General features: G+C 44.4%; 1 protein-coding gene across 1 annotated transcript in view; it reads left to right on the forward strand.

The window, feature by feature from the left end:
• Positions 1–25,039, forward strand: part of LOC123640982 (NACHT domain- and WD repeat-containing protein 1-like) — a 51,932-nt gene that overhangs the window by 23,851 nt on the left and 3,042 nt on the right. Inside the window, 9 exon segments of the mRNA XM_045555399.1 lie at positions 1,051–1,248; positions 4,414–4,536; positions 9,078–9,286; positions 12,022–12,294; positions 13,332–13,422; positions 17,232–17,386; positions 19,263–19,539; positions 21,261–21,811; positions 24,296–24,401. Coding sequence (XP_045411355.1) covers positions 1,051–1,248; positions 4,414–4,536; positions 9,078–9,286; positions 12,022–12,294; positions 13,332–13,422; positions 17,232–17,386; positions 19,263–19,539; positions 21,261–21,811; positions 24,296–24,401 — 1,983 coding nt within the window.

Raw genomic sequence — 25,039 nt, forward strand, 5'->3', positions numbered from 1 at the left:
CAGGAGGATCACTTGAGCCCAGGAGTTAGAGGCTGCAGTTAGCTCTGATCATGCCATTGCATTCCAGCCTGGGCGACAGAGCGAGAGTCGGTCTCCAAAACTGAAAGGAAATGAAACAAAATGAAATGAAATGAGATGAGATGAAATGAAATGTAATAACACACACACAAAATGTGAAATCGCAACTGTGATACAACCTGAGCTGGGGGCGAGGTGGGGATAGGAGGTTGGGGCTGCAGAGTGCTTCTTGCAGAAGTGACCTTTGGCTAAGCTGAGGATGAGGGGTTGGTTGTGTGACACAAAGTAGCAAATGTCAGAGACCATGTGTGCTCATGGCCGCTTGCCGGCATAATTTCAGGAAGTTCCTGACTCTGTGAGGACGTGCAGCTCTCTGAAAAAATGCTTTGAAGACAAAATACAATAGAGCAGGGGGCCCCCATGTATCTTGCCTGAGTCACTCTATTCCTTAAAAGACGAATGTGGCCTTGGCTTTTTTCTACACAAAAAATAACATCTCACGGGGTTAATGAATATCCTTCTGTGATCTAAAATCAGATGCACTCTTATATCCAAACCTTGATGTGCTGCTGCTGGAATGTAACTTCTGAGGAAGTCTGATGTGATTTTGCACGTCCTAAACCTCCACCACCTGGGCTGAAACACTGTCCCGGGGCAGTGTGATTGAACCCATCTGAACGGCTGCTCCCAGGCTACAGGTCTCGGTTTGTAGTCCTCAGTAAGACTTCTGAGTAAAACTAACTGGAACTCTTTAAAAGCTTGATTTCCCCCGCTCCTTAGTCAACAGTTGCTATGAGAAAGGGGGAAGATGGGAAAGTGTTCCAGGCAGCGGGAACAGCATGTGCAAAGGCCCTGAGGCTGGAGACTGCCGGGTGCTTGAAGTAGGGGTGAGGGCGTCTGAATGGCAGAGGAGGCAGGAGAGGATGGCAGGGGCCAGCACCCAAGGTGTTGGGTCTTCTCTTCTGTCCGGAAGCCCCTGCAGAGCGTGGGGACTCAACCCAGGTGACCTAACTGACGTCCCCTTTGTTGCAGAGCGGAGCCTGCTGTACACGGAACTCCTGGCCAGACTCTATTTCTTCGCCCCCTCGCATGAAGCGCTGGTGGGGCCGCTGTGCCAGCAGGCCCAGAGCTGGTTCCGGGTGTGCCCACACCCTGTGCTGGTGCCCCTTGGAGGATTCCTCCAGCCCCCGGGAGGACCCCTCCGGGCGACCCTGACTGGATGTCACAAAGGTGAGTCTCCCCAGCACAGCAAAAGTCCTGCCAGGCCCCTGCTTGCCTGGAGGCAGTGGCTGGCAGGGGTTTGGGGGCTGCTCTCTGGGGCTCCCCTCTGCCAGTGGGAAGGCCCCAAGGGTGCCATCAGGGCCTGCCCCTGCTGTCTCATGCAGAATCGGCTCTCTCTGCGCCCCAGGGACTTTAGATGACTGGTGTAAATACTGCTAATGAGCCTGCAGCTGGAGGATGCCTCCTACCTTCCCATCGCCAGGAGCTTAGCACCCATCTTGCAGGTAGTTTCTGCAGCCGAAAGGCTCATAGTAGGAAGTGGGGAAGTTAGCACTTGACGCCTGGCTGGCCCCTGAGGGGCTGATGGAACTGTAACTGCTCCTGGGGCCCTGGGATGTCAGGGAGAGAAGACTTAGTTTTTGCCTTCCTTTTGTTATCCATTTTTTTTTTTCATTCACCCATCCAGCTACCCACCCACCCTTCCATCTGTGCATCCACCCACTCAGGCACCCACCCTCCCACCCCTCCATTCATCCCTTAACCCTTCCTGCCTTCCATTCATCTATCCACCCACCCAACTATCCACCCACCCATCCACCCACTCACCCTTCTATTCATCCTTCCATCCATCCACCCACTCACCCTTCTATTCATCTATCTATCCATCCACCCACTCACCCTTCTACTCATCCATCCATCCATCCAACTACCCGCCCACCCTTCCATCTATCCATCCATCCACCCACTCATCCTTCTATTCATCCATCCATCCAACCACCTGCCCTTCCTTCCATCCATCTATTCATCCATCCACTTACCCACCCACCCTCCTATCCATCCATTCATCCATTCATTCATCCCTCAGCCAACCTACCTGCCTTCCTTCCTTTCTTCCCTCCTTCCTTCCATTCATCTATCCACCCATTAGTTATCTATGCTTCTATTCATCTTTCTACTCATATATCCTCTCATATATGTACCCCTCTGCCCACTTACCCTTCCATTTTCCTCATCCAGCCACCTTCCATCCACTCACTTACCCCTCCACCCATCCATGCACTCAGCCATTCATCAACTTGCCTGCCATCTAGAAACTGATTCATCCATCTACCTGCCTACCAACCTATCCATTCACCCACCCACTCATCTCACCAGCCACCTATCTCTCCACCTCCATTCACCCATCCCTTTATCTGCCCATCCACGGTCTCTCACATTAATTGTGAGACCACTGAATACAATTAGCTTGGGGTTCACATGTCAGAGTCGTTACTATGCAGGCTCTTTCTGTACCACATGACCTGGTAGCCAAAGCTGTACTCCCTAGGCACATTAGTTCCAAAATAGAAATTCTGAGAGATGCTAAGTACAATGCATGGAGAACGTGACATAGGGGCAGCCCCTAGAGTGCTGTGTTGAGAAGGATTCTGAGATGGAAGCTGGTTTAGTTGGAAAGAGTGTGTGTTAGGATATAGGTTCAGATGTGTAACAAAGGCCGAAATAGCAGTGGCATAAATACATAGGAGTTTATTTCACTCTCATGTAACAAATCAAGCAAAAGCAGATGTAAAATGGAGTCCACAGGGTGTCTGAGACTCATATTCCTTCAATTTGGTTGCTGTGACATTTTCAGTGTGGAGCTGTTCTCATTGGCCCAAGGTGGCTGCGCTGGCTCTTACCATCACAATGGCATTCCAGCAAGCAGGAAGTGGGAAGGAGGAGTGGATGGCAGGCTCCTGACTTTTGAATGCATGACCTAGAAGTAGAGCTGATCGCTTCTGCTCCTGTCTCATTGGCTAGAATGTGGATATCATCAAGTATAAGGGAGCCTTGGAGATCCAGTCTTTATGTGGATAACCATGTACTCAGCTAAAACCTTTGGGCTTTGGGGTTTTATTACTAAAGGTCGAATGATAGAATGGCTATGGGGGCACAAATCACTTAGAGTGCTGTGATTGATTAGTGATGTCTTCCATGGCATAGAATGGTTATGGGGCCTCAAATCACATATAGTGCTGTGATTGATTAGTGATGTCCGCCATGGCACAGGCCTAGGAAGCTACAGCTCGGAGTGATGATTTTGTCATCTTCACAGCAGGGAAATGTTTTGTGCTTCAGACTCCCTGTGCCCCACCATACATCCTCTAGTCACATTGAAGTTAATAACGTTCCTGCCTGCTCTGGGCTTCAGTTTGTTCATTTTTTAAAAGGAAGAGTTTAAGTTAATTATTTCCAAGGTCACACAGTGAGTGACACAGTGAGAAGGAAAAGGACTTCCTGTGCTTACTCAATGACAGTCAGAAAGTCTGGTTTCTTAATATCTGGACTGATGTTTTCTCTAATATAATGTGACTCGCCTTTCTCTCTCCAGTGATGTTTTAACCAAAATCCACCCAGCAGAGAGCCTTGGGCTGTATTTGCCCAAACTATTGGCAAATAATTTTTCCTTATGACCTTTATTTTTTCACACAGGTCAAATTCAAAGAGAAGTCAGAAGCAGGGTCCTCATTCTCAACCAATATAATCCACCCCTGCTTGTTTTTTAGAGACAGAGAGACAGGGTCTCACTATGTTTCCCAGGCTGGTCTTGAACTCCTGTGCTCAAGCGATCCTCCCAAAGTGCCAGGATTACAGGCGTGAGCCACTGTGCCTGGCCTATATTTCTATTTTTAGGTCGTATCCACCTAGGACAGGGTTTCTCAACCATGGCACTGTTGACGTCTGGGGCTGGATCATTCTCTGTGGTGGGGGTGTCCTGTGCATTGTGGGGTGTTGAGCAGCGTCCTTGGCCTCCACTCACCAGATGCCAGTGGCACCCTTGACCCCAGCTGTGGCACCCCAAAATGTCTCCAGACACCAACGTGTGTCCCCTGGGGGACAGAATCACCCCTGGGTGAGAGCCGCTAGACTAGATAGACAATTATGACTGAGCTGCGGTTCAGTCCTTTTTGCTACCTAAGAGCAACATAAATATCACAGGCAGCCCAGAGTTTGAATCTGGGCATCTGACTGCACTGATTTTGAAATCCTAGATATGTGGCTTTGAGCAAGGGACTGAATCTGTCCATGCCTCAGTTTTCTTATCTGTGAAGTGGGGGCTTATTAGAGAAGCCCGTGGCTGAGCACTTGGACACGGGATCTGAGGTCATTGCTACTGTCTCTGCGTGGCTGCAGGCATCACTGCCATGGCGTGGGGTGTGGAGGAGATGCTGCTGGTGATTGGCACCCAGGATGGCATCGTGGCTGTGTGGGACATGGAAGAGGAGCAGGTGATCCACATTCTAACTGGACACACAGGTGAGGCTTGAGAAGTGGGGTTTATGGTCAGCTTGTTTCTGGTGTTCCACAGGGAACAGTCCCTCCCCAGAACCCCTTCCCCACAGATTCACTTCTCTGTATCAAAACTCTGGCCTGTGTTCCTGCATCAGTTAGCTAGAGCTGCATAACAAACCACCCCAAAACACAGTGGCTTCAAACAAGCTGTTTCTTTCGCCTTCTGAGAATTGGCAATTCAGCCTGGGCTCTGCTGGGCAGTTCTACTGCTCATGCATCTACAGTCAGCTAGTGGATGCTCTGGGAGCTGGCTGAATCAGAATGTTTTCAACTGAGACAACTCAACTGTGCTCCACATGTTCTCTCATCTTTCAGCAGCCTAGCCCTGGCAAAGGCAGGGTTTCAAGAAAACAATTAGAAGTTCACAAGATCTCTTAAGGCCCAGACTTGGAACAGGCACACTGTCACATTCTATTGCCCAAAGGAAGTCACGAGAACAGTCCAGAGTAAATGAGCAGGGAAATAGGCTTCATCTTTTGATGGGAGGAGCTACGAGGTCACATCACCAAGGGTATGGATCAAGGAGGGTAAAGAATTGTGGTCTTTCATGAACCGAAATTTTTCAAAAGAAGACAGAAGAATGGCCAACAAACATATGAAAAAATGCTCAACATCTCTAATTATCAGGGAAATGCAAATCAAAACCACAACGAGATATCACTTAACTCCAGTGAGAATGGCCTTTATCAAAAAGTCCCAAAAGAATAAATGTTGGCGTGGATGCAGAGAGACAGGAACACTCATACCCTGCTGGTGGGACTGCAAACTAGTGCAACCTCTGTGGAAAGCAATATGGAGATACCTTAAACAGATACAAGTAGACCTACCATTCGATCCAGCAATCCCATTATTGGGCATCTAACCAAAAGAACAAAAGACATTCTAATTTTTTTATTTTTAGTAGAGAAGGGGTCTCGCTCTTGCTCAGACTATTCTTGAACACCTGACCTCATACAATCTTCTCGCCTAGGCCTCCCAGAGTGCCAGTTTTACAGGCGTTAGCCACCATACCCAGCAGAATCTCAATATTTTTTCTTTCTGTTGAATGTTTCCAATGAGTGGAAATCTTGAATGGGAGAATATGAACATTTCTGTGGGTTTTAAGAAGTGTTATCTTACTGCTTTCTCAGCAGTCTGTAGCAGATTAAAACATTCCCCAATCCAAAAGCTGCCAGCATTAAATGTTTTCATTTTACCTTTTTTTCTTGGGGTGGGGGTAGCGTAGATACTGATAACGTATTAATATCTATCAAATCAGATTTCCTTCATTTTATTATCATCAGAATCACTATTTTCCCATAGGTCTGTTCAATACTTATATTTCTTTTTGTGTGAACCATCTGTTCATGACCTGGCCCTATTTTCCAATGGTGATCTTGATTTATATTTTTTAAATTCAACGAACTCTTATTATTTATAATCAGAAAAACTCAGTAATTGATTTTTTGAAAAAAAAGACCCCCAAAACCTCATAGATATATGTAATATGGAAAGCGAAAGTTTCCTGTCTCATGGTGGCATGCTAGAACTGGATTATACTGGCTCAGAAGAGATGATTGTGGAATTTTCAGGAATCTTGTGAGGCGGGTGTCAAACACCGCCATCATTAAACAGTAAATGATGAAAACTTACAGTTATACACTATATTGACAGAAGGTAATAAGTACTCAAAATGCATCACTTTCTAATTATTTTGTCACACTTTACTATTCCGTGAGCACTTGGCTGTTGTATCCACGTGGAGGAAAGAGTGTGCGCTGCTGAGTGTCTGTTCCCAACTCCACATTCAGTGATATCACATTAGTGGCTTGAAATCAACCGCAGTGAGAATATTTACACCATGGAAACTGGCAAACACTACACATCACCGCAAAGCAACCCTCTTAGAGAGCCAGGTGTTAAACATTTACCAGCCTATTGTTGTTTTAACTTCCCTTAGGGGGTGTTTAGTTTATATTTCTTCAGATTAAATATATATATATATAAAATATGTATTCATATAAGCTTTTGCAACTTGCTTTTTTTTCAATTAACATCAAATATTTTACCTCTTTCCATATCACATATATATATAGACACACACACACACACACACACATATATATATATATATATATATATATATATATATATATATATATACAGTAGGTCCTCACTGAACGTCATTGATAGGTTCTTGGAAACTCTGACTTGAAATAAAACAACATACAGTTTAAATAACATCAGATAACATAATTTCATTCAACATTGTTTAGTTGTAACATGAATGAGGAAAAAATTTGTTTCTTTACTACATAGATGTTTATTGAAAAACAGTGCATACAATTGGTGTGCTATTAAAATTTTGATTAGAAGTATTATATTCTATATACTTTTTTGCAACTTCCTCTTTACTTATTTGTGTATAGTCTTTCTAAATTGGAGTTCTATGTAAAAACTCAGTCCTACAGAAAATAATTTGAACAACTACCTTCTCAGTAGCTAGCTCCATTCTAGATGCATAGTAAAGAATCAATTCATTGCACATAATGGATGCCTGAGCAGTAGGATTTAATTCTCACAGAATCTTAGTGGAGAAAGGATAAAGAGAAACTTTTATACATGTACACATGTATTAAAATATCCAATGAGCATTGTTTTTAATAGCCAAAAATTGTAGAAGAAATATATATTCATAAGAAAGCTGAATAAGTAAGCAGTAACAATAATAATACTTCATAGCCTGTAATCCTAGCAATTTGGGAGGCCGAAGTGGGAGGATCACTGAGGCCAGGAGGTTGAGACCACCATGGGCAACATAGTAAGATCCCATCTCTACAAATAATTTAAAAAATTAGCCGGGCGTGGTGGTGCATACCTGTGGTCGAGAGGCTGAGGCAGAAGGATCACTTGAGCCCAGGAGTTCGAGGGTACAGTAAACTGTGATCATGCCACTGCACTCAAGCCGGGATGACAGAGTGAGACTCTGTCTCTAAAAATAAATAAATAAATAGTACTTCATAGAGTTAAGAGGATTAAAGGAGATTAATGCATGTAAACCACTTACAAATATGCATGGCCTATATAGAAAATGTTCAGTAAATATTGACTGTTATAACAATAATAATTATGGTTGGGTCAATGTATATATCATTATTTTTAATGTCTGCATAATATTCTTTTTATGGATGAACTATATTGTTTAACCAACTCCTTTTGCATAGACAGTTTGGTTGCTTGTAATTTTTTGGTCTTATTATTATTATATTATTAATTTTAGAGATGGAGTCTTGCTGTGTTGCCCGGGCTGGTCTCAAACTCCTGGTTTCAGGGGATCCTCCCACCTCAGTCTCCAGAGTAGGGACTATAGGTGTGAGCCACCACACCTGGATAATTTTTTATTGATACAAACAATGCTACAATTTAAATCCTCCTACATCTTTATACACTTTGCTATTAGAAATAACAGTAAGACACATTCCTAGAAATGAGATTTCTGAGTCAAACCATATGCATAATTTTCCTTTTTTTCCCTTTTTCTTAGCTTTTTATTTTGAAGTAATTAGAGACTCACAAGAAGTTGTTAAAATAGTACAGGAAGGTCCTGAAGATCTTTTATTCACCTTCCCCCAATGGCAACATCTTGCATAACTACAGTGTAGAACATTACTCAAAATTAGGAGACAGCACATTTTAAGTTTTAATAAATGTTACCAAATTATCCTTTAAAAAGTTTTATCAACTTATACTCCCATCAGCAAGGTAATAAAGTAACTGATTTGTTTGTATCTTTGCCAGCATTTGAGTGATCAGTCTTTTAGATTTTTGCCACTATGGTGGGCAATAATAGTGCATTGGTGTTTCATTTTGCCTTTTTGTGATTACCAGTGAAGTTGAGTATTATTTTCAAACACTCACTCTCCAATTGTACTATTTCTGTAAACTTCCTGTTTCTATTCTTTGTCTAATTAGTAAATAGGTTATTTGCATTTTTCTTATTTGTTTGTGAGAATTTTTGTTTATTAAGGATAGTCTCCATTTGTCTGTTATATGTTGCAAATATTTCCCCCCAATCTGTCATGTGCCTTTCAACTACATTTTATCATCCTGAAGTTTTACATTTTTACATAATCCATTTGGTCAATTTTTCCCCTTTATGTCTTCCAAATTTTATGTTTGTCTTAGGAAATAAAAATTATAAGAGACGTCCTATAATTTTTCCAGAATTTTACCCTTTTTAAACATTTATTAATTTTAGACATTTCCTGGATGCTAAATCTTCATATAATTCAGTTATTTTTGTTTATTACAAATTCAACATCTCAGGCAAAAGATTGAATCCCAACTAGTTATTGCACTCTTAATTTTACTTTGCCACTTTCCATTATTTTCAACTTGGATATGTTCAAATCCATCCATCTTTTCTTTGGTAAACCAAGGTATTTCCAAGCCAACACGCTTTTTGGTAGCTGCAAGGTCAAAATGTTCCTAACTAATATACTCTCTCCCACCCTGGCCTGCTGCAGGAGAGGTGAGATGTGTGAAAGTGTTTGCCAAGGGGACTCTCGCCATCTCTGCTTCGAAGGACCGCACGCTGCGCTTGTGGAATTTACTCTCCGGTCAGGAGAAATTCACCATTTGGGATGGAGGCTCGAAAACTCCCAATGAACCTCAGATCTGGAGCCTTCACGTGGAAGAAGCAAACAAGGTTGTATATTCAGCATCTGGCTTAAAGGTAACAAACACCTGCCCTGTTTGTAAAGGAAAACCGAGTCCAGAGCATTCAAAGACAGGAATAAGCTGTTTCTATAAGGAGGGGTTCCCTCATATGCACGGGGACCGTGGGCAGGAGTACACAACCATTTGAAAGAGTGCTATAAGAGGTTTCAAACTTCATGGTTGGCTTCCTGATAGTTCTTTTTGACCCTAAGATTTGAGATCTTTCATCTTTTTTAATATAGTCATTCAGCGCTACAAATTTCCCTCAAAGTACTGCTTTACCTACATACCACAAATTTTGATATGTTGTATTTTCATTGACATTTCACTTTTGATTTCTTCTTTGATCCATGGGCCATTTAGAAGTGTGCTATTAGTTTCCAAATATTTGAGGGGTTCCCAGATAATGTTCCATTATCGTTTTTTCTAGTTGAATTCCATTTGCATGATGTGAATCCTTTCAAATTTATTGAGACTTGTTTTATGTTCTCTCTTGGTAAATGTTCCATGTGCATCTGAAAACAATGTATATTCCATTGTGTTATTCCCTTATGTAAATCACACCCTATAATTTGATAGCATTATGAAGGGATATACCCAATAGCATTGTGGGTAAGAGCTTAGTAACTAAAGCCAGGTGGAACAATCTGTATTTAACTATCAGTAGAGTTTCTTGAGAGCTGAGTGACTTTGGTCATGTCACTTCACCATTTTGAGCCTCATTTTCTCATCTTCCTCATAAGATAATGACAGCAAAACACCTGGCACATAGTAAGCACCAAAAAATTAGTATTTTTTAATTATTGTATTACATTAGTTATTGGTGGTTGTTGGCAGTAATATTGGCGCATGTCAACTGTGCTATACAAAGTGGGAGTAACTAGCCAGATGTGGCTACTGAACATTTGAAATGTGGCTGTTCCCACATACTGGATTTCAAAGACCTAGTATAATAAAAATCATATAAACTATCTCTATAGGAATTTTTATATTGATTCCATGTTGAAGTGATAATACTTGGACCAATTGGGTTCAATAAAATATATTATTAAAATTGATTTCACCTGTTCCTTTTTACCTTGTTTTAGGTGGCTAATGAAATATTTAAAGTCATATGTGACTTGCATTATATTTTAATTGGACAGGGCAGGCTGAAATATTAGAGAAGTATTGATTGATTTCAAAATCAATTCTAAAAATCTTTGTTATCACCAAAAGTTTAGAAAATAAAATATATAGAAATGACCCCCCCAAATAACCACTGTTAGCATTTATATGATTTTGCTTTATGTGATGTGTGCATGAGTGTGTGTTTGTGTGTGACCATGTCTATAAAATAAAATTGGGATTAACATACATACTTGGGGACAGGTGAGGTGGCTCATGCTTGTAATCCCAGCAGTCTGGGAGACTGAGGTGGGAGGGTCACTTGACCCCAGGAGTTTGAGAAAAGCCTGGGCAATAGTGAGACCCTGTCTCTACAAAAAAAGAGAAAAATTAGCCTGATTTGGTAGTGTGTGCCTCTAGTCTCAGCTACTCGGGAGGCTGAGGCAGGAGGATCGCTTGAGCCCAGGAGTTTGAGGCTGCAGTGAGCTATGATGACGCCTCTGCACTCTAGCTCTGGCAAAAGAGTAAGACTCTGTCTCATAAAACAAAAAAACCCACATACATGTACAGTTTTATAAAGCTGTTTCTCCCACTTAATATGTCATGAGCTCATAAGCATTTTCTCATAACCTTAATTTTTTGAAAACAGCATGCTTAGTGATTGCACAAGATTCCATTGTCTGGCTTCATTGGAGTTTATTTAACTAAACCCTTGTTGTTGGACAAAAAGGTTGTTTCCAGTCCTTTGATCTTACAAATAACTGAAATAACTCTACTTATACACATATCTCTGCTTATTTATTTAATTGAAACCTCAGATGTAGAACTAATGGACAAGTGTTTAATATTTAGATGGTTACTGCTAATGAAAAGATACTTTTGGGGAGGTGAAATTGAACATGAAAACTTGTAATGAACATATATATATATGAATGCATACAGCACCGCTGACATTATTTTTTGTTTTTAAAATTTTTTATTTTAGACCAATTTTAGATTTACAGAAAAGCTATAAAGATAGTACAGTTGTCATACACTCTTCATTCAGTGTCCCTTAATGTCAGTATCTTACATAACAAGGGTATATTTGTCACAGCTAAGACATTAATATTGATAATTACTGTCAACTAAACTCCAGACTTTATTTAGATTTCATCAATTATTCTCACATGTTCTGTTGTTGTTCCGGGATCCAATATAGGATCCACTCCCTCTTTTTTTGAGACAGGGTCTCACTCTGTTGACCTGGCTAGAGTGCCGTGGTGTGATCATAGTTCACTGCAACCTCAAACTCCTGGGCTCAAGCAATCCTCCTGCCTCAGCCTCCTGAGTAGCTGGGACTACGGGCACATGTGCCATCACGCCCAGCTAATTTTTCTATTTTATGTAGAGAAAGGGTCTGGGTCTTGCTCAGGCTGGTCTCAAACTCCTGGCCTCAAGCGATCCTCCCGCCTCATCCTCCCAGAGTGCTAGGATTACAGGTGTGAGCCACCACACCCGGCCTCCCTCTCTTTTTTATTTCTGAACTGGCAGTGCTGAAAATAAAATGCATACACCATAAAAAAGAACAGGTCTTGCATCTGAGTCTGGAAAACGTGCAGTCTAGGTCTCCTGCTGAGATGTCGCTTCCTCTTTATTCCGTAGATCAATGCTTGGAACCTGGAAACTGCGGAGCTGGTTTTCCGTATCCTGGGAGACGCCTCTGACCCCTGGATGTGCACGGCCGTGCTGGCCTCCCAGGCCAGGCTGATGGCAGTGTCCAAGGCTGGCGTGGTCAGTGTGTGGAGCTCCGCCACGGGAAAACTGCGGCGGAAGCAACGTTTGTCCAGCGTCAAAGAAGAAATCCCTACCTGTGTGGTCTCAGGGCAGAAACAAGGAAAGCTGGTCACTGGGTTTAGCAGCGGCTCCGTCTCTTTGGTAAGCAGCTTGACTGACTGTGATGAGAAAATTAAATCAGCCTAAAAGTGCTCCGATGTCCTAGAAATTGGGAGAAAGGATCTTGCCTTATATCTTTTAATAAATGACACTTGGCTTCGTTTTCTTTTTTTTTCTTTTTGAGACAGAGTCTCACTCTGTCACCCCAGCTAGAGTACAGTGCTGTCATCATCGCTCACTGCCACCTCAAACTCCTGGGCTCAAGTGATCCTCCTGTCTCACCCTCCCAAATAGCTGAGACTACAGGTCTGCACCACCACACTTGGCTAATTTGTCTATTTGTAGTAGAGACGGGGTCTCGCTCTTGCTCAGGCTGGTCTCAGATCCTGAGCTCAAGTGATCCTGCTGCCTCGGCCTCCCAGAGTGCTGGGGTTTCAGGCATGAGCCACCGCGCCTGGCCCTGTGAACTTATTTAACCCTGAAAGCAACACCATGATGTAGTTGCTGTCATTATGTCTATGTGATGGATGGGTAAACTGAGGCAAGGAGAGGTGAAGTCCTTTGCCTAAAGTCACAAAGGTGGCGAGTGATTTTGAACTCAAGCAGTCTGGCTCTAGGATCCCTGCTTTTAACTGCTACTCTTAAGTTACCTGAAAGCAGGGGTTCTCGACCTGAGACGATTCATGTCCGGGGCTGGATCATTCTTTGCTATGAGGGCCATCCTGTGCTTTCTTTATAGGATGTTCAGCAGCATCCCTGGCCTCCACCCATCAGATGCCAGTAGGAGTGCTGGGATATTCTCTGGGCCCCTGACTGCTTACAATAATATGACGTCAACAATAATAATAGCTGCTACTCTGGGAGGGCTGACTATTGCTGAACAATAATTCTATGTACTTCTCATCCCACCATATCTCTGATAAGGGGTTTTGAGATCATCTTTCATTTAACAGGAGGAGGAAACTGAGGCACAGAGGGGTTAAGAAACTTGCTTAGAGTTGTAGAGCCCTGTGTCCAATCCAAGCGCTTAACCCTCAACCCTGTGGAAATGTTTGACAGGTATCCTTGACTTTGCACAGGTTTCCTCCGAAGGAGACAGGTTGCTGGAGAAGCTTCCAGATGCTGTGGGGTTCCTGGTGGTCTCTGCAGATGAGTCCCTTCTCGCGGCAGGTAGCACTTGGCTCTCATCTCGGGGGATCAAGGAAGCAGATCAGGGTGGGGTGGGAATGGGAGTGGGGCTTGGGGACAAAGAAGAGTCCTAGGTGAGAAGTTAGCAGACTTTTCCTGCAAAGGGGCCTCACAGGGAACATTTTTGCACTCCACGTGAGATGTTCTCTGTTGTAACAACTCAACTCCGCTGTTGTGGCATGAAATCACCGTAGACAGTGTTTATTTATTTATTTGTTTGTTCATTTATTTATTTGAGACAGGATCTTGCTCTATTGCCCAGGCTGGAGTACAGTGGCCTGATCATAGCTCACCGCAGCCTCAAACTCTTGGGCTCAAGCCATCCTCCTCCCTCAGCCTCCCAAGTAGCTGGGACTACAGGTGCACACCACCACATCCAGCTAATTTTTCTAATTTTAGGTAGAGACAGGGTCTTGCTTTGTTGCACAGGCTGGTCTTGAACTCCTGGCCTCAAGCAATCCTCCCACCTCAGACTCCCAAAATGCTGGAATTACAGGCATGAGCCATCACACCCGGTCTGGACACTATTTAAAAAGTGCTGTGCCCATGTGCCAATGCAACTTTATTTACAGACACTGATGTTTGAATCCCATATCATTTTCATGTGTCATAAAATATGAATCTTACTTTGATTTTTTTTAACCACTTAAAAATATACAAACTACCAGGTGTGGTGGTGCACACCTGTAGTCGCAGCTACTCGGGAAGCTGAGGGAGGAGGATCGCTTGAGCCCAGGAGTTTGAGACCCACCTGAGCAATATAGCAGGACCCGGTCTTAAAAATAAAATCAAATAAAAATGCAGGCACTATTCTTAGCTCACAGGCATACAAAAAGAGGCAGCAGGTTGGTTTTGGCCCCTGGGCTGTAGTTTGCCAATCCCTGTTCTTGGGGAATCTCCTAAATTATTGGGATTCACTTTATTATCTTTGAAATAGGAGTTGTCATCCTTGCCAAATAGTCACAGAGATAGAGTGGGCCAGGTTCGAGGATAAGGAGGGATGATTTTGTACACAGATGAGTCAGTCCACACAATCCCCGGCTGTTAGGTTCTTCCAGTCTAGCAGGAAAGAGGGACAATTAGGTAGCCACGAGAAATTTTGGTTGGTGTTATGACAAGACAAAAATAAGGGGCTCTGCTACTTGGGAGGCTGAGGTAGGAGGATCCTTTGAGCCCAGGAGTTTGAGGCCAGTCTGGGCAACATAGCAAGACCCCATCTCAAAAAAAAAAAAAAAAGGGGGCCAGGGCATGGTGGCTCACACCTGTAATCCTAGTACTCTGGGAGACCAAGGTGGGAGGACCACTTGAGGTCAGGAGTTTGAGACCAGCCTGAGCAAGAGTGAGATCCCCTCTCTACAAAAAATAGAAAAATTAGGCAGGCATGATGGCACATGCCTGTAGTCCCAGCGACTTGGGAGGCTGAGGCAGGAGAATCACTTGAGCTCAGGAGTTGGAGGCTGCAGTGAGCTATGATGACACCACTGCATCCACACTCCACCCTGAGTGACAGAGCAAGACCTTGTCTCTAAAAAAAAAAAAAAAGAAAGAAAGAAAGAAAGAAAAAGAAAAAGAAAATTAATTAAATAAATAAAAATAAAATCAGCAAAGGGAAGGGGTGCATGCAACAGAGATCAGGAGACCTAGGTGTGTCAGCTTCTGGTTCTTCTCTCAAAGTGCAGTCATGTGGACAGCTCTTAATTCTCCTGGCAACAGTGTGTGACAATAGGCATGGTGTACTGCCTACCAGCGAAGCTCCCCTGAGCTTTGGTATCCAGGGTTTTTGCCAGGAGTTGGTCACGTAGACATGGCTGACTGTCCTTGCTCCAGGGCGGCCAGGGGGGGCTTCCCTTAGCCTACAGCCCATCCATAGGTCAAGGTGATACCATATGTCCAAAAGCTCCTCCATAGGTCAAGGTGATACCATATGTCCAAAAGCTCCCACCATAAATCACTTCGTTACTATCTGGTGTAACCCAAACCCTCCAGGTAAGCAAACCATTCTTATCGGACAGCACATTGCAAGTGCTTAGAGGTCACCTCCCAGGAGTAGGTCAAGGGCAAACCTTTCATGTGCAGCATGTGGTCAAGCCAGGCATGCTGAGAATCTTTCTGTGCACAAGAATGTAATGCAGGTATCCTTGTACAGTAGACGTGTGTCATCAGACAGTTGCTAAAATGAGATGATGTATCTGAAGCACATAGCATAGCAACTCATGAGAGTTACTGTCATAATAGTCGCTAATACTTGGGTGGTTACAATGTGTCAGAACCTGTCCTAAGGGATTTGCAGGTGTTAACTCTTTTACTTCTCAACAATAGCCCTGGGAGGTAGGCACTTTCATTATTCTCACTGATAGATGCAGAAACTAAAGCACAGAGAAGTTAAGTAACTTGCCTGAAGTCACACAGCTGTAAGTGGAGGGGCTGGGGTTTGAACCCAGAGTCTGGCTTGACTCCACGCTCTCAAACACAATGCTTCCCTGCATCAGAACATCTGTTTATTCACCAATATGTTGTTTCTGAATATCTGGAAGAATTGATGGCGCAGCTATCTTACAAGCAAATAATGCCTGTGACAGGGCAGGACGCCTGCTTGAATGGTATCACATTCACCAGGCACACACAGCACCTGAGCTGATGGTGCCAACGAAAAGGGGCAAATCAACTGGTGACCCATGCTGTTCCAAGGACAAAAGTCTTTTTCTTTTTTTTCCTGGAGACAGAGTCTTGCTTTGTTGCCCGGACATGAGGTTCAGTGGCAAAAGCGTAGCTCACTGCAGCCTCAAACTCCTGGGCTCAAGTGATTCTCCTGCCTCAGTCTCCCTAGTAGCTGGGACTACAGGTGCATGCCACCACGCCCGGCTAATTTTCCTACTTTTTGTAGAGATGGGGTCTCACTATGTTGCTCAGGTGTCCAACTCCTGACCTCAAGGGATCCTCCTGCCTCAGCCTCCCAAAGTGCTGGGATTACAGGTGTGAGTCACCTTGCCCGGCCCGTTTGTGTCCTTTATGGGCCTCAGTGATGCTACGTAAATCTGTCCTTTGTGCACCTCCCTGCCCTGCTAGGGGTCCTCTCAACAAAACATTGCTCAGATCGTATTTGGAATGCCAGTGAGAAAGTCCCCTGGGTTAGGGTTGCCAGAAAAAATACAAGACCTTCAGCGAAATGTGAATTGCAGATAGACGACAAATTAAGTTTTAGGCTAAGTGTGTGCTGCACAAATTAAGTTTTTAGGGTAAGTGTGTCTTGCACAATTATCTTGGACATACTTATACTAGTGAAAAAGTAAAAACAAACAAACAAACCTCATTGTCTACCTGAAATTCACATTAACTGGGTGTCCTGATATTTGTTTGTTTATTTGTTAAATCGAGCCACGCTTTCTCATCCTCCATCTCCCCCTCCTTCGCTCCTTGGCAGCCACGCCGGTCTCTCTGCAGCTCCTCAAACACACTCAGGATGCTCCTACCTCCTGGTGGTCTCTTGCTGTTCCCACCTTTCCAGTGGCTGCCACCTCCTCATCCCACTTAAACCGCCTCAGATGTCCCGGGGCTACTGTAACAAACTAGCCCACAAACTTGGGGGGCTTAAAACAACAGGGATTGATTGTCTCATAGTCCCAGAGGCCTGAAGTCTGAAACCAGGAGGCCAGCAGGGGGCGCTCCCTCCCCAGGGGTCATGTGCACCCTCCCGGCACACAGCAGGTGCTCCAGAACATCCCTGGTGATGAACCCCCTACCCTCAACTCCTCCAGGCACAGGAGGAGTAAGCCCAGCTCCTGCCGTTTCAGGGTTTGGAAGATCCGTGCGCATATTCTTGGCCGACTCGCAGGGCTTTCACCGGTTCATGGCCACCGATCTGCAACACGAGGACACGGTCCAGACAGCCGTTTTTGGTCCGAAGAACAACCTGATCGTCACTGGGTCCCTCGATGGACTCATTCAGGTGGGAGATCCAGGAACCCTCATCCTCACCTCCGCCTCTGGAATAGAAAATGTGATTCTTTAGGGATTTTTTTTTTTTTAGTTGCAAAATACAGAAACCCACACAAATGAGTGAGGTAAAATATAGCAGTTCATTGAGGGGACACGAGGGTGTCTCCTGCACCAATGGCAGATGTGGGTGGGAATTATTTAATACTAAAATGCTCAAGGGAGGAGTCGGTGTTCCCAACGGAGCCTGAAATGTTGGGAAGATTTTGGCCTTCAGAGCAGAGCAGGGTTGTGGGGGAAGAAAATTCTCGATAAGTTCAAAGTTGTCAAAGCTGGGGAGTGAAGCACGTGGTAACATGTTAGTCTCAGGAGCTCTTTAAGTTCTTCTTGTTGTTTTTGTTTAATTTCTCCTTCTTATGAGATATTTTTTTCCAGCTTTTTAAGAAATTGACAAAAATTATATATATTTGGCTAGGTACAGTGGCTCGCACCTATAATCCTAGCACTCGAGGAGGCCGAGGCAAGAGGATCGCTTGAGGTCAGGAGTTTGAGACCAGCCTGAGCAAGAGCCAGACCTTGTCTCTACAAAAAATAGGAAAATTAGCTAGGCGTTCTGTTTAAAAATTTTTAAAAGCTAGCCAGCATGGTGGCACGTGCCTGTAGTCCCAGCTACTCAGGAAGCTGAGGCAGGAGGATCACTTGAGCCCAGGAGTTGGAGGTTGCAGTGATCTATGTTAGTGCCACTGCTCTCTACCTGGGGCGACAGAGTGAGGCTGTCTCAAAAAATATAATAAAAGTATATATTTATGGTGTAGCACAATGGTGTTTTGAAATATGTACACGTTGTGGAACGACTCCATGCAGCTAACTAACATGCATCAGCTCACATACTTGTCATTTTTGTGTGTGTGGTAGGAACACGAAATGTACTCTCAGTGGTTTCAGATATACAATATGTTCTTATTATTAATAATAATAGTTACCACGTTGTACAACAGACCTGTTGAACTTATTCCTCCTGTCTACCTGAAATTTTGCACCCTTCGACCAACATCTCCCCACCTCCCCTCTCACCCCAGCCTCTGGTAACCACCATTCCACTCTCTGCTTCTGTGAGTTCAACTTTTTTAGATTCCACATATAAATGAGATCACGCAGTGTTTGTCTTTCGGTGCCTATTCCACCTGGCATAATGTCCTCCAGGCTCTAATCCAGGGTCCCTCATTGCATTTTGTATCTATTAATATTTACCATATTAAAAATGAAAAGGGATATTTCATTGTGGATACACATATATCCATTAATTAATTAACATGATACTCACATAATAGCATACTTTTATTTAAAAAAAAAAACCATACGTTTCTTAAAACCAGAAGAAAAATTAATGGGAAGAGTGGTAATGTTTCACATTTTTACATATCTCTTTAATGTTTGGCTTATTAGAAGACATACAGATTCTCATGTTGGATTCTGCATTCTCATATTTGGTGTGATATCACATCATGTAGCTTCTGAAAACTCCACCACTTACTTGTCAGAGGAAGAGGGTGAAAAAGGCAAATAATATCTTAGAATTATTGTGAACAAAAAAAAAAGAAATAAAAAAGAAAAAAAAGAATTATTATGAACATAGTTTTGATCTTGCAGACCCCCTAAAAGGGCCCAGGGGTACTCTGCAGGGGTTCCCCGGGACATGCTTTGGGAACTGCTGCGGTAGCTGATCAGTGAGGCATGAGGAACTTTAAGGGGTTGGGGACACGTGAAGTCTCTCGAGCTGCAGCCTAAAAATTCATCGTAAGTGGATAAATGGGCTTAATAAAGCCTGTTTCCAAGCTACAGTTGTGTAAGGAAGACGTCACATCTGCCCTCCTGTTCTCTATCCTCAGGTGTGGAGTCTGTCGGAACAGGGGACCCTGCTGCACATCCTCGAAGGCGTCGGGGCCCCTGTGAGCCTGCTGGCCCGGGGTGGGGCTTTGGTGGCATCTGCTTCCTGGCAGTCCTCATCTTTCAAAGTCTGGGATCTCGCCAATGCTCAGAAACCCCAAGAATCTACCCCCTTTCTGGACCGCACTGGCCTCACTGCAGTGTCCCACAATGGAAGCTACGTCTACTTCCCCAAAATTGGGGACAAAAACAAAGTCACCATTTGGGACTTGACAGAAGGTTTGTGAGATACAAGTATAGTCATGTGTGTGGGTCAGAATTGAAGCTGTCTTAGTCGGTTCAGGATGCTGTAACAAGTTACCATAGACTGGGTGGCTTGAGCAATGAACATTTATTGCTCACAGTTCTGGAGGCTGGGAAGTTCAAGGTCAAGGTGGAGACAGGTTTGGCCTCTGATCAAGGCCCACTTCCTGGTTCATGGACGGCCACCTGTTGCTCTGTCCTCACATGGATAAAGGTGACAAAGGAGCTACCTAAGGCCCTTTTTATTTATTTATTTATTTATTTTTAAGACAGGGTTTGATTCTGTTGTCCAGGCTAGAGTGCAGTGGTATCATCATAGCTCACAGCAGCCTCAAACTCCTGGGCTCAAGTGATCCTCCAGCCTCAGCCTCCTGAGTAGCTGGGACTACAGGTGTACGCCACCATGCCCGGCTAATTTTTTTAGGTTTTTTATAAAGAAGGAGTCTCGTTATTGTCCAGGCTGCTCTCGAACTCCCAAGATCCTCCTGCCTTGGCATCCCAAAGTGCTGGGATTATAGGCATGAGCCACCCTGCCGGGCCCAGACAGATATGTTTTGAGTGCAACCCACTAGCCTAGGCTCTGAGGGGTTGGCAGTGCACAAGTCAGACGAGGTTACTATTCTCGAGGTGCCTGTCTGTGAGTTGGGGAGCAGAGTGGGACATGAAGCAATGGAGAGTGGTGTTCAATGACATAGGAGTCTGCAAACTGCAGCCTGAGGGCCAAAGCCGGAAGCATGCGTTTGTTTACATACTATCTGCGTCTGCCTGTGGGGTACAATAGCAGGTAACTGAGTGTACAGGACTCACGAACCAAAAATATTTATTTCCTGGCCCTTTGCAGAAGACATTTGTAAAGGAAAAGTTTAGGATGAGGTCTGAGAGGTCACGTAATGCCGTGAGGACAGTAGAAAGCAGTTTGTATCATGTCCCGAGGGTCGTGGTGGGAAGCCAGAATTTGCACCCCACACCCCAGCACCCTGCATTTCTGAGGGTTAAGCAGGGGCCTGAGATAATATGAGTTACATTTGAAACAGCTCAGATTGGTATGGCAGGGCGGCTTGTGGCCTGCCTGTAATCCCAGCACGCTGGGAGGCTGAGGCAGGAGGATCACTTGAGGTCAGGAGTTTCAGACCAGCCTGAGCAAGAGCGAGACCCCGTCTCTACTAAAAATAGAAAAAGTTAACCAGGCATGGAAGCATGCGCCTTTAGTCCCAGCTGCTCCGGAGGCTGAGGCTGGAGGATCGCTTGAGCCCAGCAGTGCAAGGCTGCAGTGAACTATGATCACACCACTGCACTCTCGCTGGGGCAACAGAGTGAGACTCTGTGTGTGTGTTTTGAGGGGGAAGCTCAGATTGTTGGGAGAATGGAATGGAATCAGAAAAATATGTAGTACCCAAGTTGAAGATTGCAGATAATAAGACTGTTTTAAAAATCCTTAAAAATATGAAAACCAGCTGGGCGCAGTGGCTCACACCTGTAATTCCAGTGCTTTGGGAGGCCGAGGTGAATTGCTTGAGTCCAGGAGTTTAAGGCTTCGGTGAGCTTTGATGATGCCACTGCACTCCAGCCCGGGCAACAAAGCAAGATCCTGATCTCTAAAAAATAAAATAAGAATAAATGTAAAAAAAAAAAAATAGGAAAGCCAGGGAACCAATGCCTCCATGATGAGTTCTTGGTGTGGTCTTCTACCCTGGCAGGTGAGGAACAAGATGTCCTGGACACTTCCAGTGAGGTCAGGTGTCTGGAGGTTGCTGAGCAGTTCAAGCTCCTTTTTACTGGCCTTGTTTCGGGGACCGTCCTGGTGTTCCCCCTGAATTCCAGGCAGGATGTGATGTGCATCCCCCCTCCTGAGGCCCGGAAAGCCATCAACTGCATGTCCTTGAGCAAGGGTGAGGACCGTTTGGCCATTGCCTATGACAACATCGTCCTGGTCCTGGACATCAGCCCTGGGGACCCCTGTCCGGTCATCGATGGGCCAACATACACCTTTTACACCCAGCTGCCCGAGACCATATCCAGCGTGGCCGTGCTGAGTGACTACCGCGTGGTCTACGGCATGACTAATGGCGACCTCTTCCTCTACGAGTGCACAAATTCCAAAGTGTTCCCCTTGGAGGCGCACAGGAGCCGAGTCACCTGCGTGGAGGTCGGCCACAAGGAGCAGCTGGCGGTCAGTGGGTCCGAGGAAGACTTGCTGTGTCTCTGGAACCTGCAGGCGTGCCAGTGGAAATTCGAGATGAGCTACACGGTGCGTGGCCCACCACACCCTGGTCCCGCTAGATCCTGGCTTTGGAAAACCAATAAACAGCCATCATTTATTAAGTGTAGGGCATGGCGGGAGGACCAGGGTGGAATGAGGATGAGGAAAGTGAGGCACTTGGCTTGGGAGCAAAGTTTAAGGAGGTACCAAAAAACTCAGCAATGCAGATAACTAATATGTTAATGCAATATTTATTTGTTTAGTTAGTTTAGAGACAGGGTCTCACTCTATCACCCAGGCTGGAGTGCAGTGGTGTCATCATAGCTCCCTGTAGTCTTGAACTTCTGGCCTCAAGCAATCCTCCTGCCTCAGCCTCCCAAAGTGCTGGAACTCTGGGACCTGCAGGCGTGCAAGTGGAAATTCAAGATGAGCTTCATGGTGCGTGGCCCACCATGCCACCTTGCCCAGCCTTAATGCAATATTTTTTTAAAAACCCAAAAGGAATGCCAAAAGTCTTTGAAGAACAAAATAGCGCTGACTCACTGTTCTCACCCTGGTTCTTTACTGTCCTTTCATTCCACTGATATTTATTGCACCACCTCTGCCTGGCCCCTTTCTAGCACCAAGGAGGCAGCTGGGACCAGGAGAAACACTACCCCAAGCCTTGGAGCCACTTTCTTGTGGGAGAACCATTAGGGTTTTCTGTGTTCTGCTCACTGAGGTGTCCCCAGTCCTTAAGAGAGCTCCTGACATTTCCTCAGTGCTCAATAAATGTTGGTGAAATAAAAACAAAGCAACAAATACATGATGGGTTAGAGAGTAATAAGGGATTTGAAGGAAAATACAGCAAAGTGTAGTGGGTGGATAGAGGCAAGGGCTGCTATGTAAGAAAGGCGTGTAAGTGTAGTGGAACAGCATTCTGGGCAGAAGGAACAGCAGCTGCAAAGGCTCTGAGGAGAGAAACCGGCAGAGTGTCTTAGGGTCCTCTTATAAGGAGCTATTACCATTTTTGTATCAATATTATACTTAAGAGTATATTACATGTTATATATTATATATTTATATATGGATGCAATATAATATATAATATATGTCATACTATTATTATGTAATTTAATCCTTACAACAGTCTTGTAGGGTGGGTGTTATTGTTCCCATTTTTCAGATGGAGAACTGAGGTCATGTGTTAGGTTGCAAGATGTAAAAATAATTAATAAACATAGAGAGATGATATCATAACAAAGAGAACAGAATGATGGGGCGTAGTGGCTCATGTCTGTAATCCCAGCTACTTGGGAGGCCAAGGCAAGAGCATTGTTTGAGGCCAGGAATTTGAGATCAGCCTGGGCAATGTAGCAAGACCCCCTCTCTATAAAATTTTTTTAAGAAAAATTAGCAAGGTCTGGTGGTATGCATCTATAGTCCTAGCTACTCAGTGAGCTATGAGCCACTGCACTCCAGCCTGAGCCACAGTGTGTTTCTGTCTCTTAAAAAGAGAGAGAGAGAACACATATTTATAGTGTCATATCAAAAGATATTTGTCCCACCTGACTTATTTGCTTTTATGAAGCCACTACTGAGACTGGGATGTAAGTATTTTGCCTTGCTGAGATGGGAAATTTCAACACAACAGTTAAATACACACAGCTTTGTTTTTAAATCAGCTTAATTGTAGAATAATTTTAGATTTACAGAAAAGTTGAAAAAATAGTACAAAGTACCTTCTTCACCCACCTTCCCTAAAGTTAACATCTTATGTAACTAGAGTGTTGTTGTTAAAGCTAAGAAATTAATATGGGAACAATACTATCAACTAAACTATAGACTTTATTTAGAATCTTACCAGTTTTTCAGCTCATTGCCTTCTTCTGTTCTAGGTGTAATCTGCGATGCCACACTACATTTAGCACATAGTTTTTATTTATTTATTTAAGCACACAGCTTTTAATTAAATACAATCGTAGCTAATGTTTGTATAACCAAAGTCATTTAAGAAGTTGAATTGCATGATTCCCACCCTCCAGTGCAAACTGGCTCTAAACCTTTCAATCCAATCTCCATGGAGGTGTGTCTTGCTCCTGGGAATGCTGTGTTACCCATCTCTCCAGGTTTCACTTGATCCTTCCCCTGCGGGCTGCTTCAAAGGCTGGCTCCTGGCCAGGCATGGTGGCTCATGCCTGCAATCCTAGCACTCTGGGAGGCCAAGGCAGGAGGATCATTTGAGGTCAGGAATTCAAGACCAGCCTGAGCAAGAGTGAGACCCCATCTCTACAAAAAAATAGAAAAATTAGCTAGGCATGGTGGTGGGTGCCTGTAGTTCCAGCTACTGAAGAGGCTGAGGCAGGAGGATTATTTGAACCCAGGAGTTTGAGGTTGCAGTGAGCTACCATGACGCCACTTGCACTCTACCAGGGGCAACAGTGAGACTCTGTCTCAAAAAAAAAATAAAAAATAAAAAGGCTGGCTCCTTGGAGCGGATCTCCTGGGTGTCTTTCAGTCTGGAATCAGGATCCCATTGTCTGTTTTCAACAGAGCTCTTACTGCAGAGGGGTCCAATGCGCTTGCTTCTCCAAGGATGACAAGTACATCTTTGCAGGCTTAAAGGATCGCTCCATAATTGTCTGGAGCGTGTCGGATGGTAAGTTGTTTTGCTTTTAGGGCAGGGCTGAGCTTTGATCTGGAGAGAGAGGGCTCTGTCCTCAGTCCTGGGTATTAGAGTGCCCTGTTTTGTACTCATCTAGCTGGGTTCCTCAGCTTAGGGAGGTGTCTTCAAGCCAAGGGGATGGGTTCACAACCTCTCTCCTAGACCGATGCCGTGGAACTCCCGAACACCCTCCCCACATGGCCTCAAGCCCTCTTTAGGGCACACACAGGCTTCTTCCACCGGGTCATCCTTCTGAGGGTAGACAGTGTCCCTGCTGTGTGCACCCCTATGCTCAGGAGGTAGCCATGGGGTGGAGTGGGTAGAGTTCAGATGTCTGAGCTGGAGTGGAGGGTTCATATCTATATATGTGAGGGCCCTACAGTGTGGGATAAAACTGGGAAAAGTGGGAACAAGTCACAAACAGCAGGTACTGGTTCTCCCACATCACTATATGCCAGTACTAAACTCTTAAGAGCCCAAGAATTCTCAATCTAATCCCAGCCTTCCAGGTGGTTCTGAAGATACCTTCATCAATGTAGGAGGATAGAGAGCATTTTGCTTAATAGTTTATTCACTACCTTTGCAGCGTTTCCATATTTTGCCTTATAGGATGTGGATCTCAATGTATTCTT

Source organism: Lemur catta, chromosome 7 (assembly GCF_020740605.2).
Source record: "Lemur catta isolate mLemCat1 chromosome 7, mLemCat1.pri, whole genome shotgun sequence".
Classification (NCBI taxonomy): Eukaryota; Metazoa; Chordata; class Mammalia; order Primates; family Lemuridae; genus Lemur; species Lemur catta.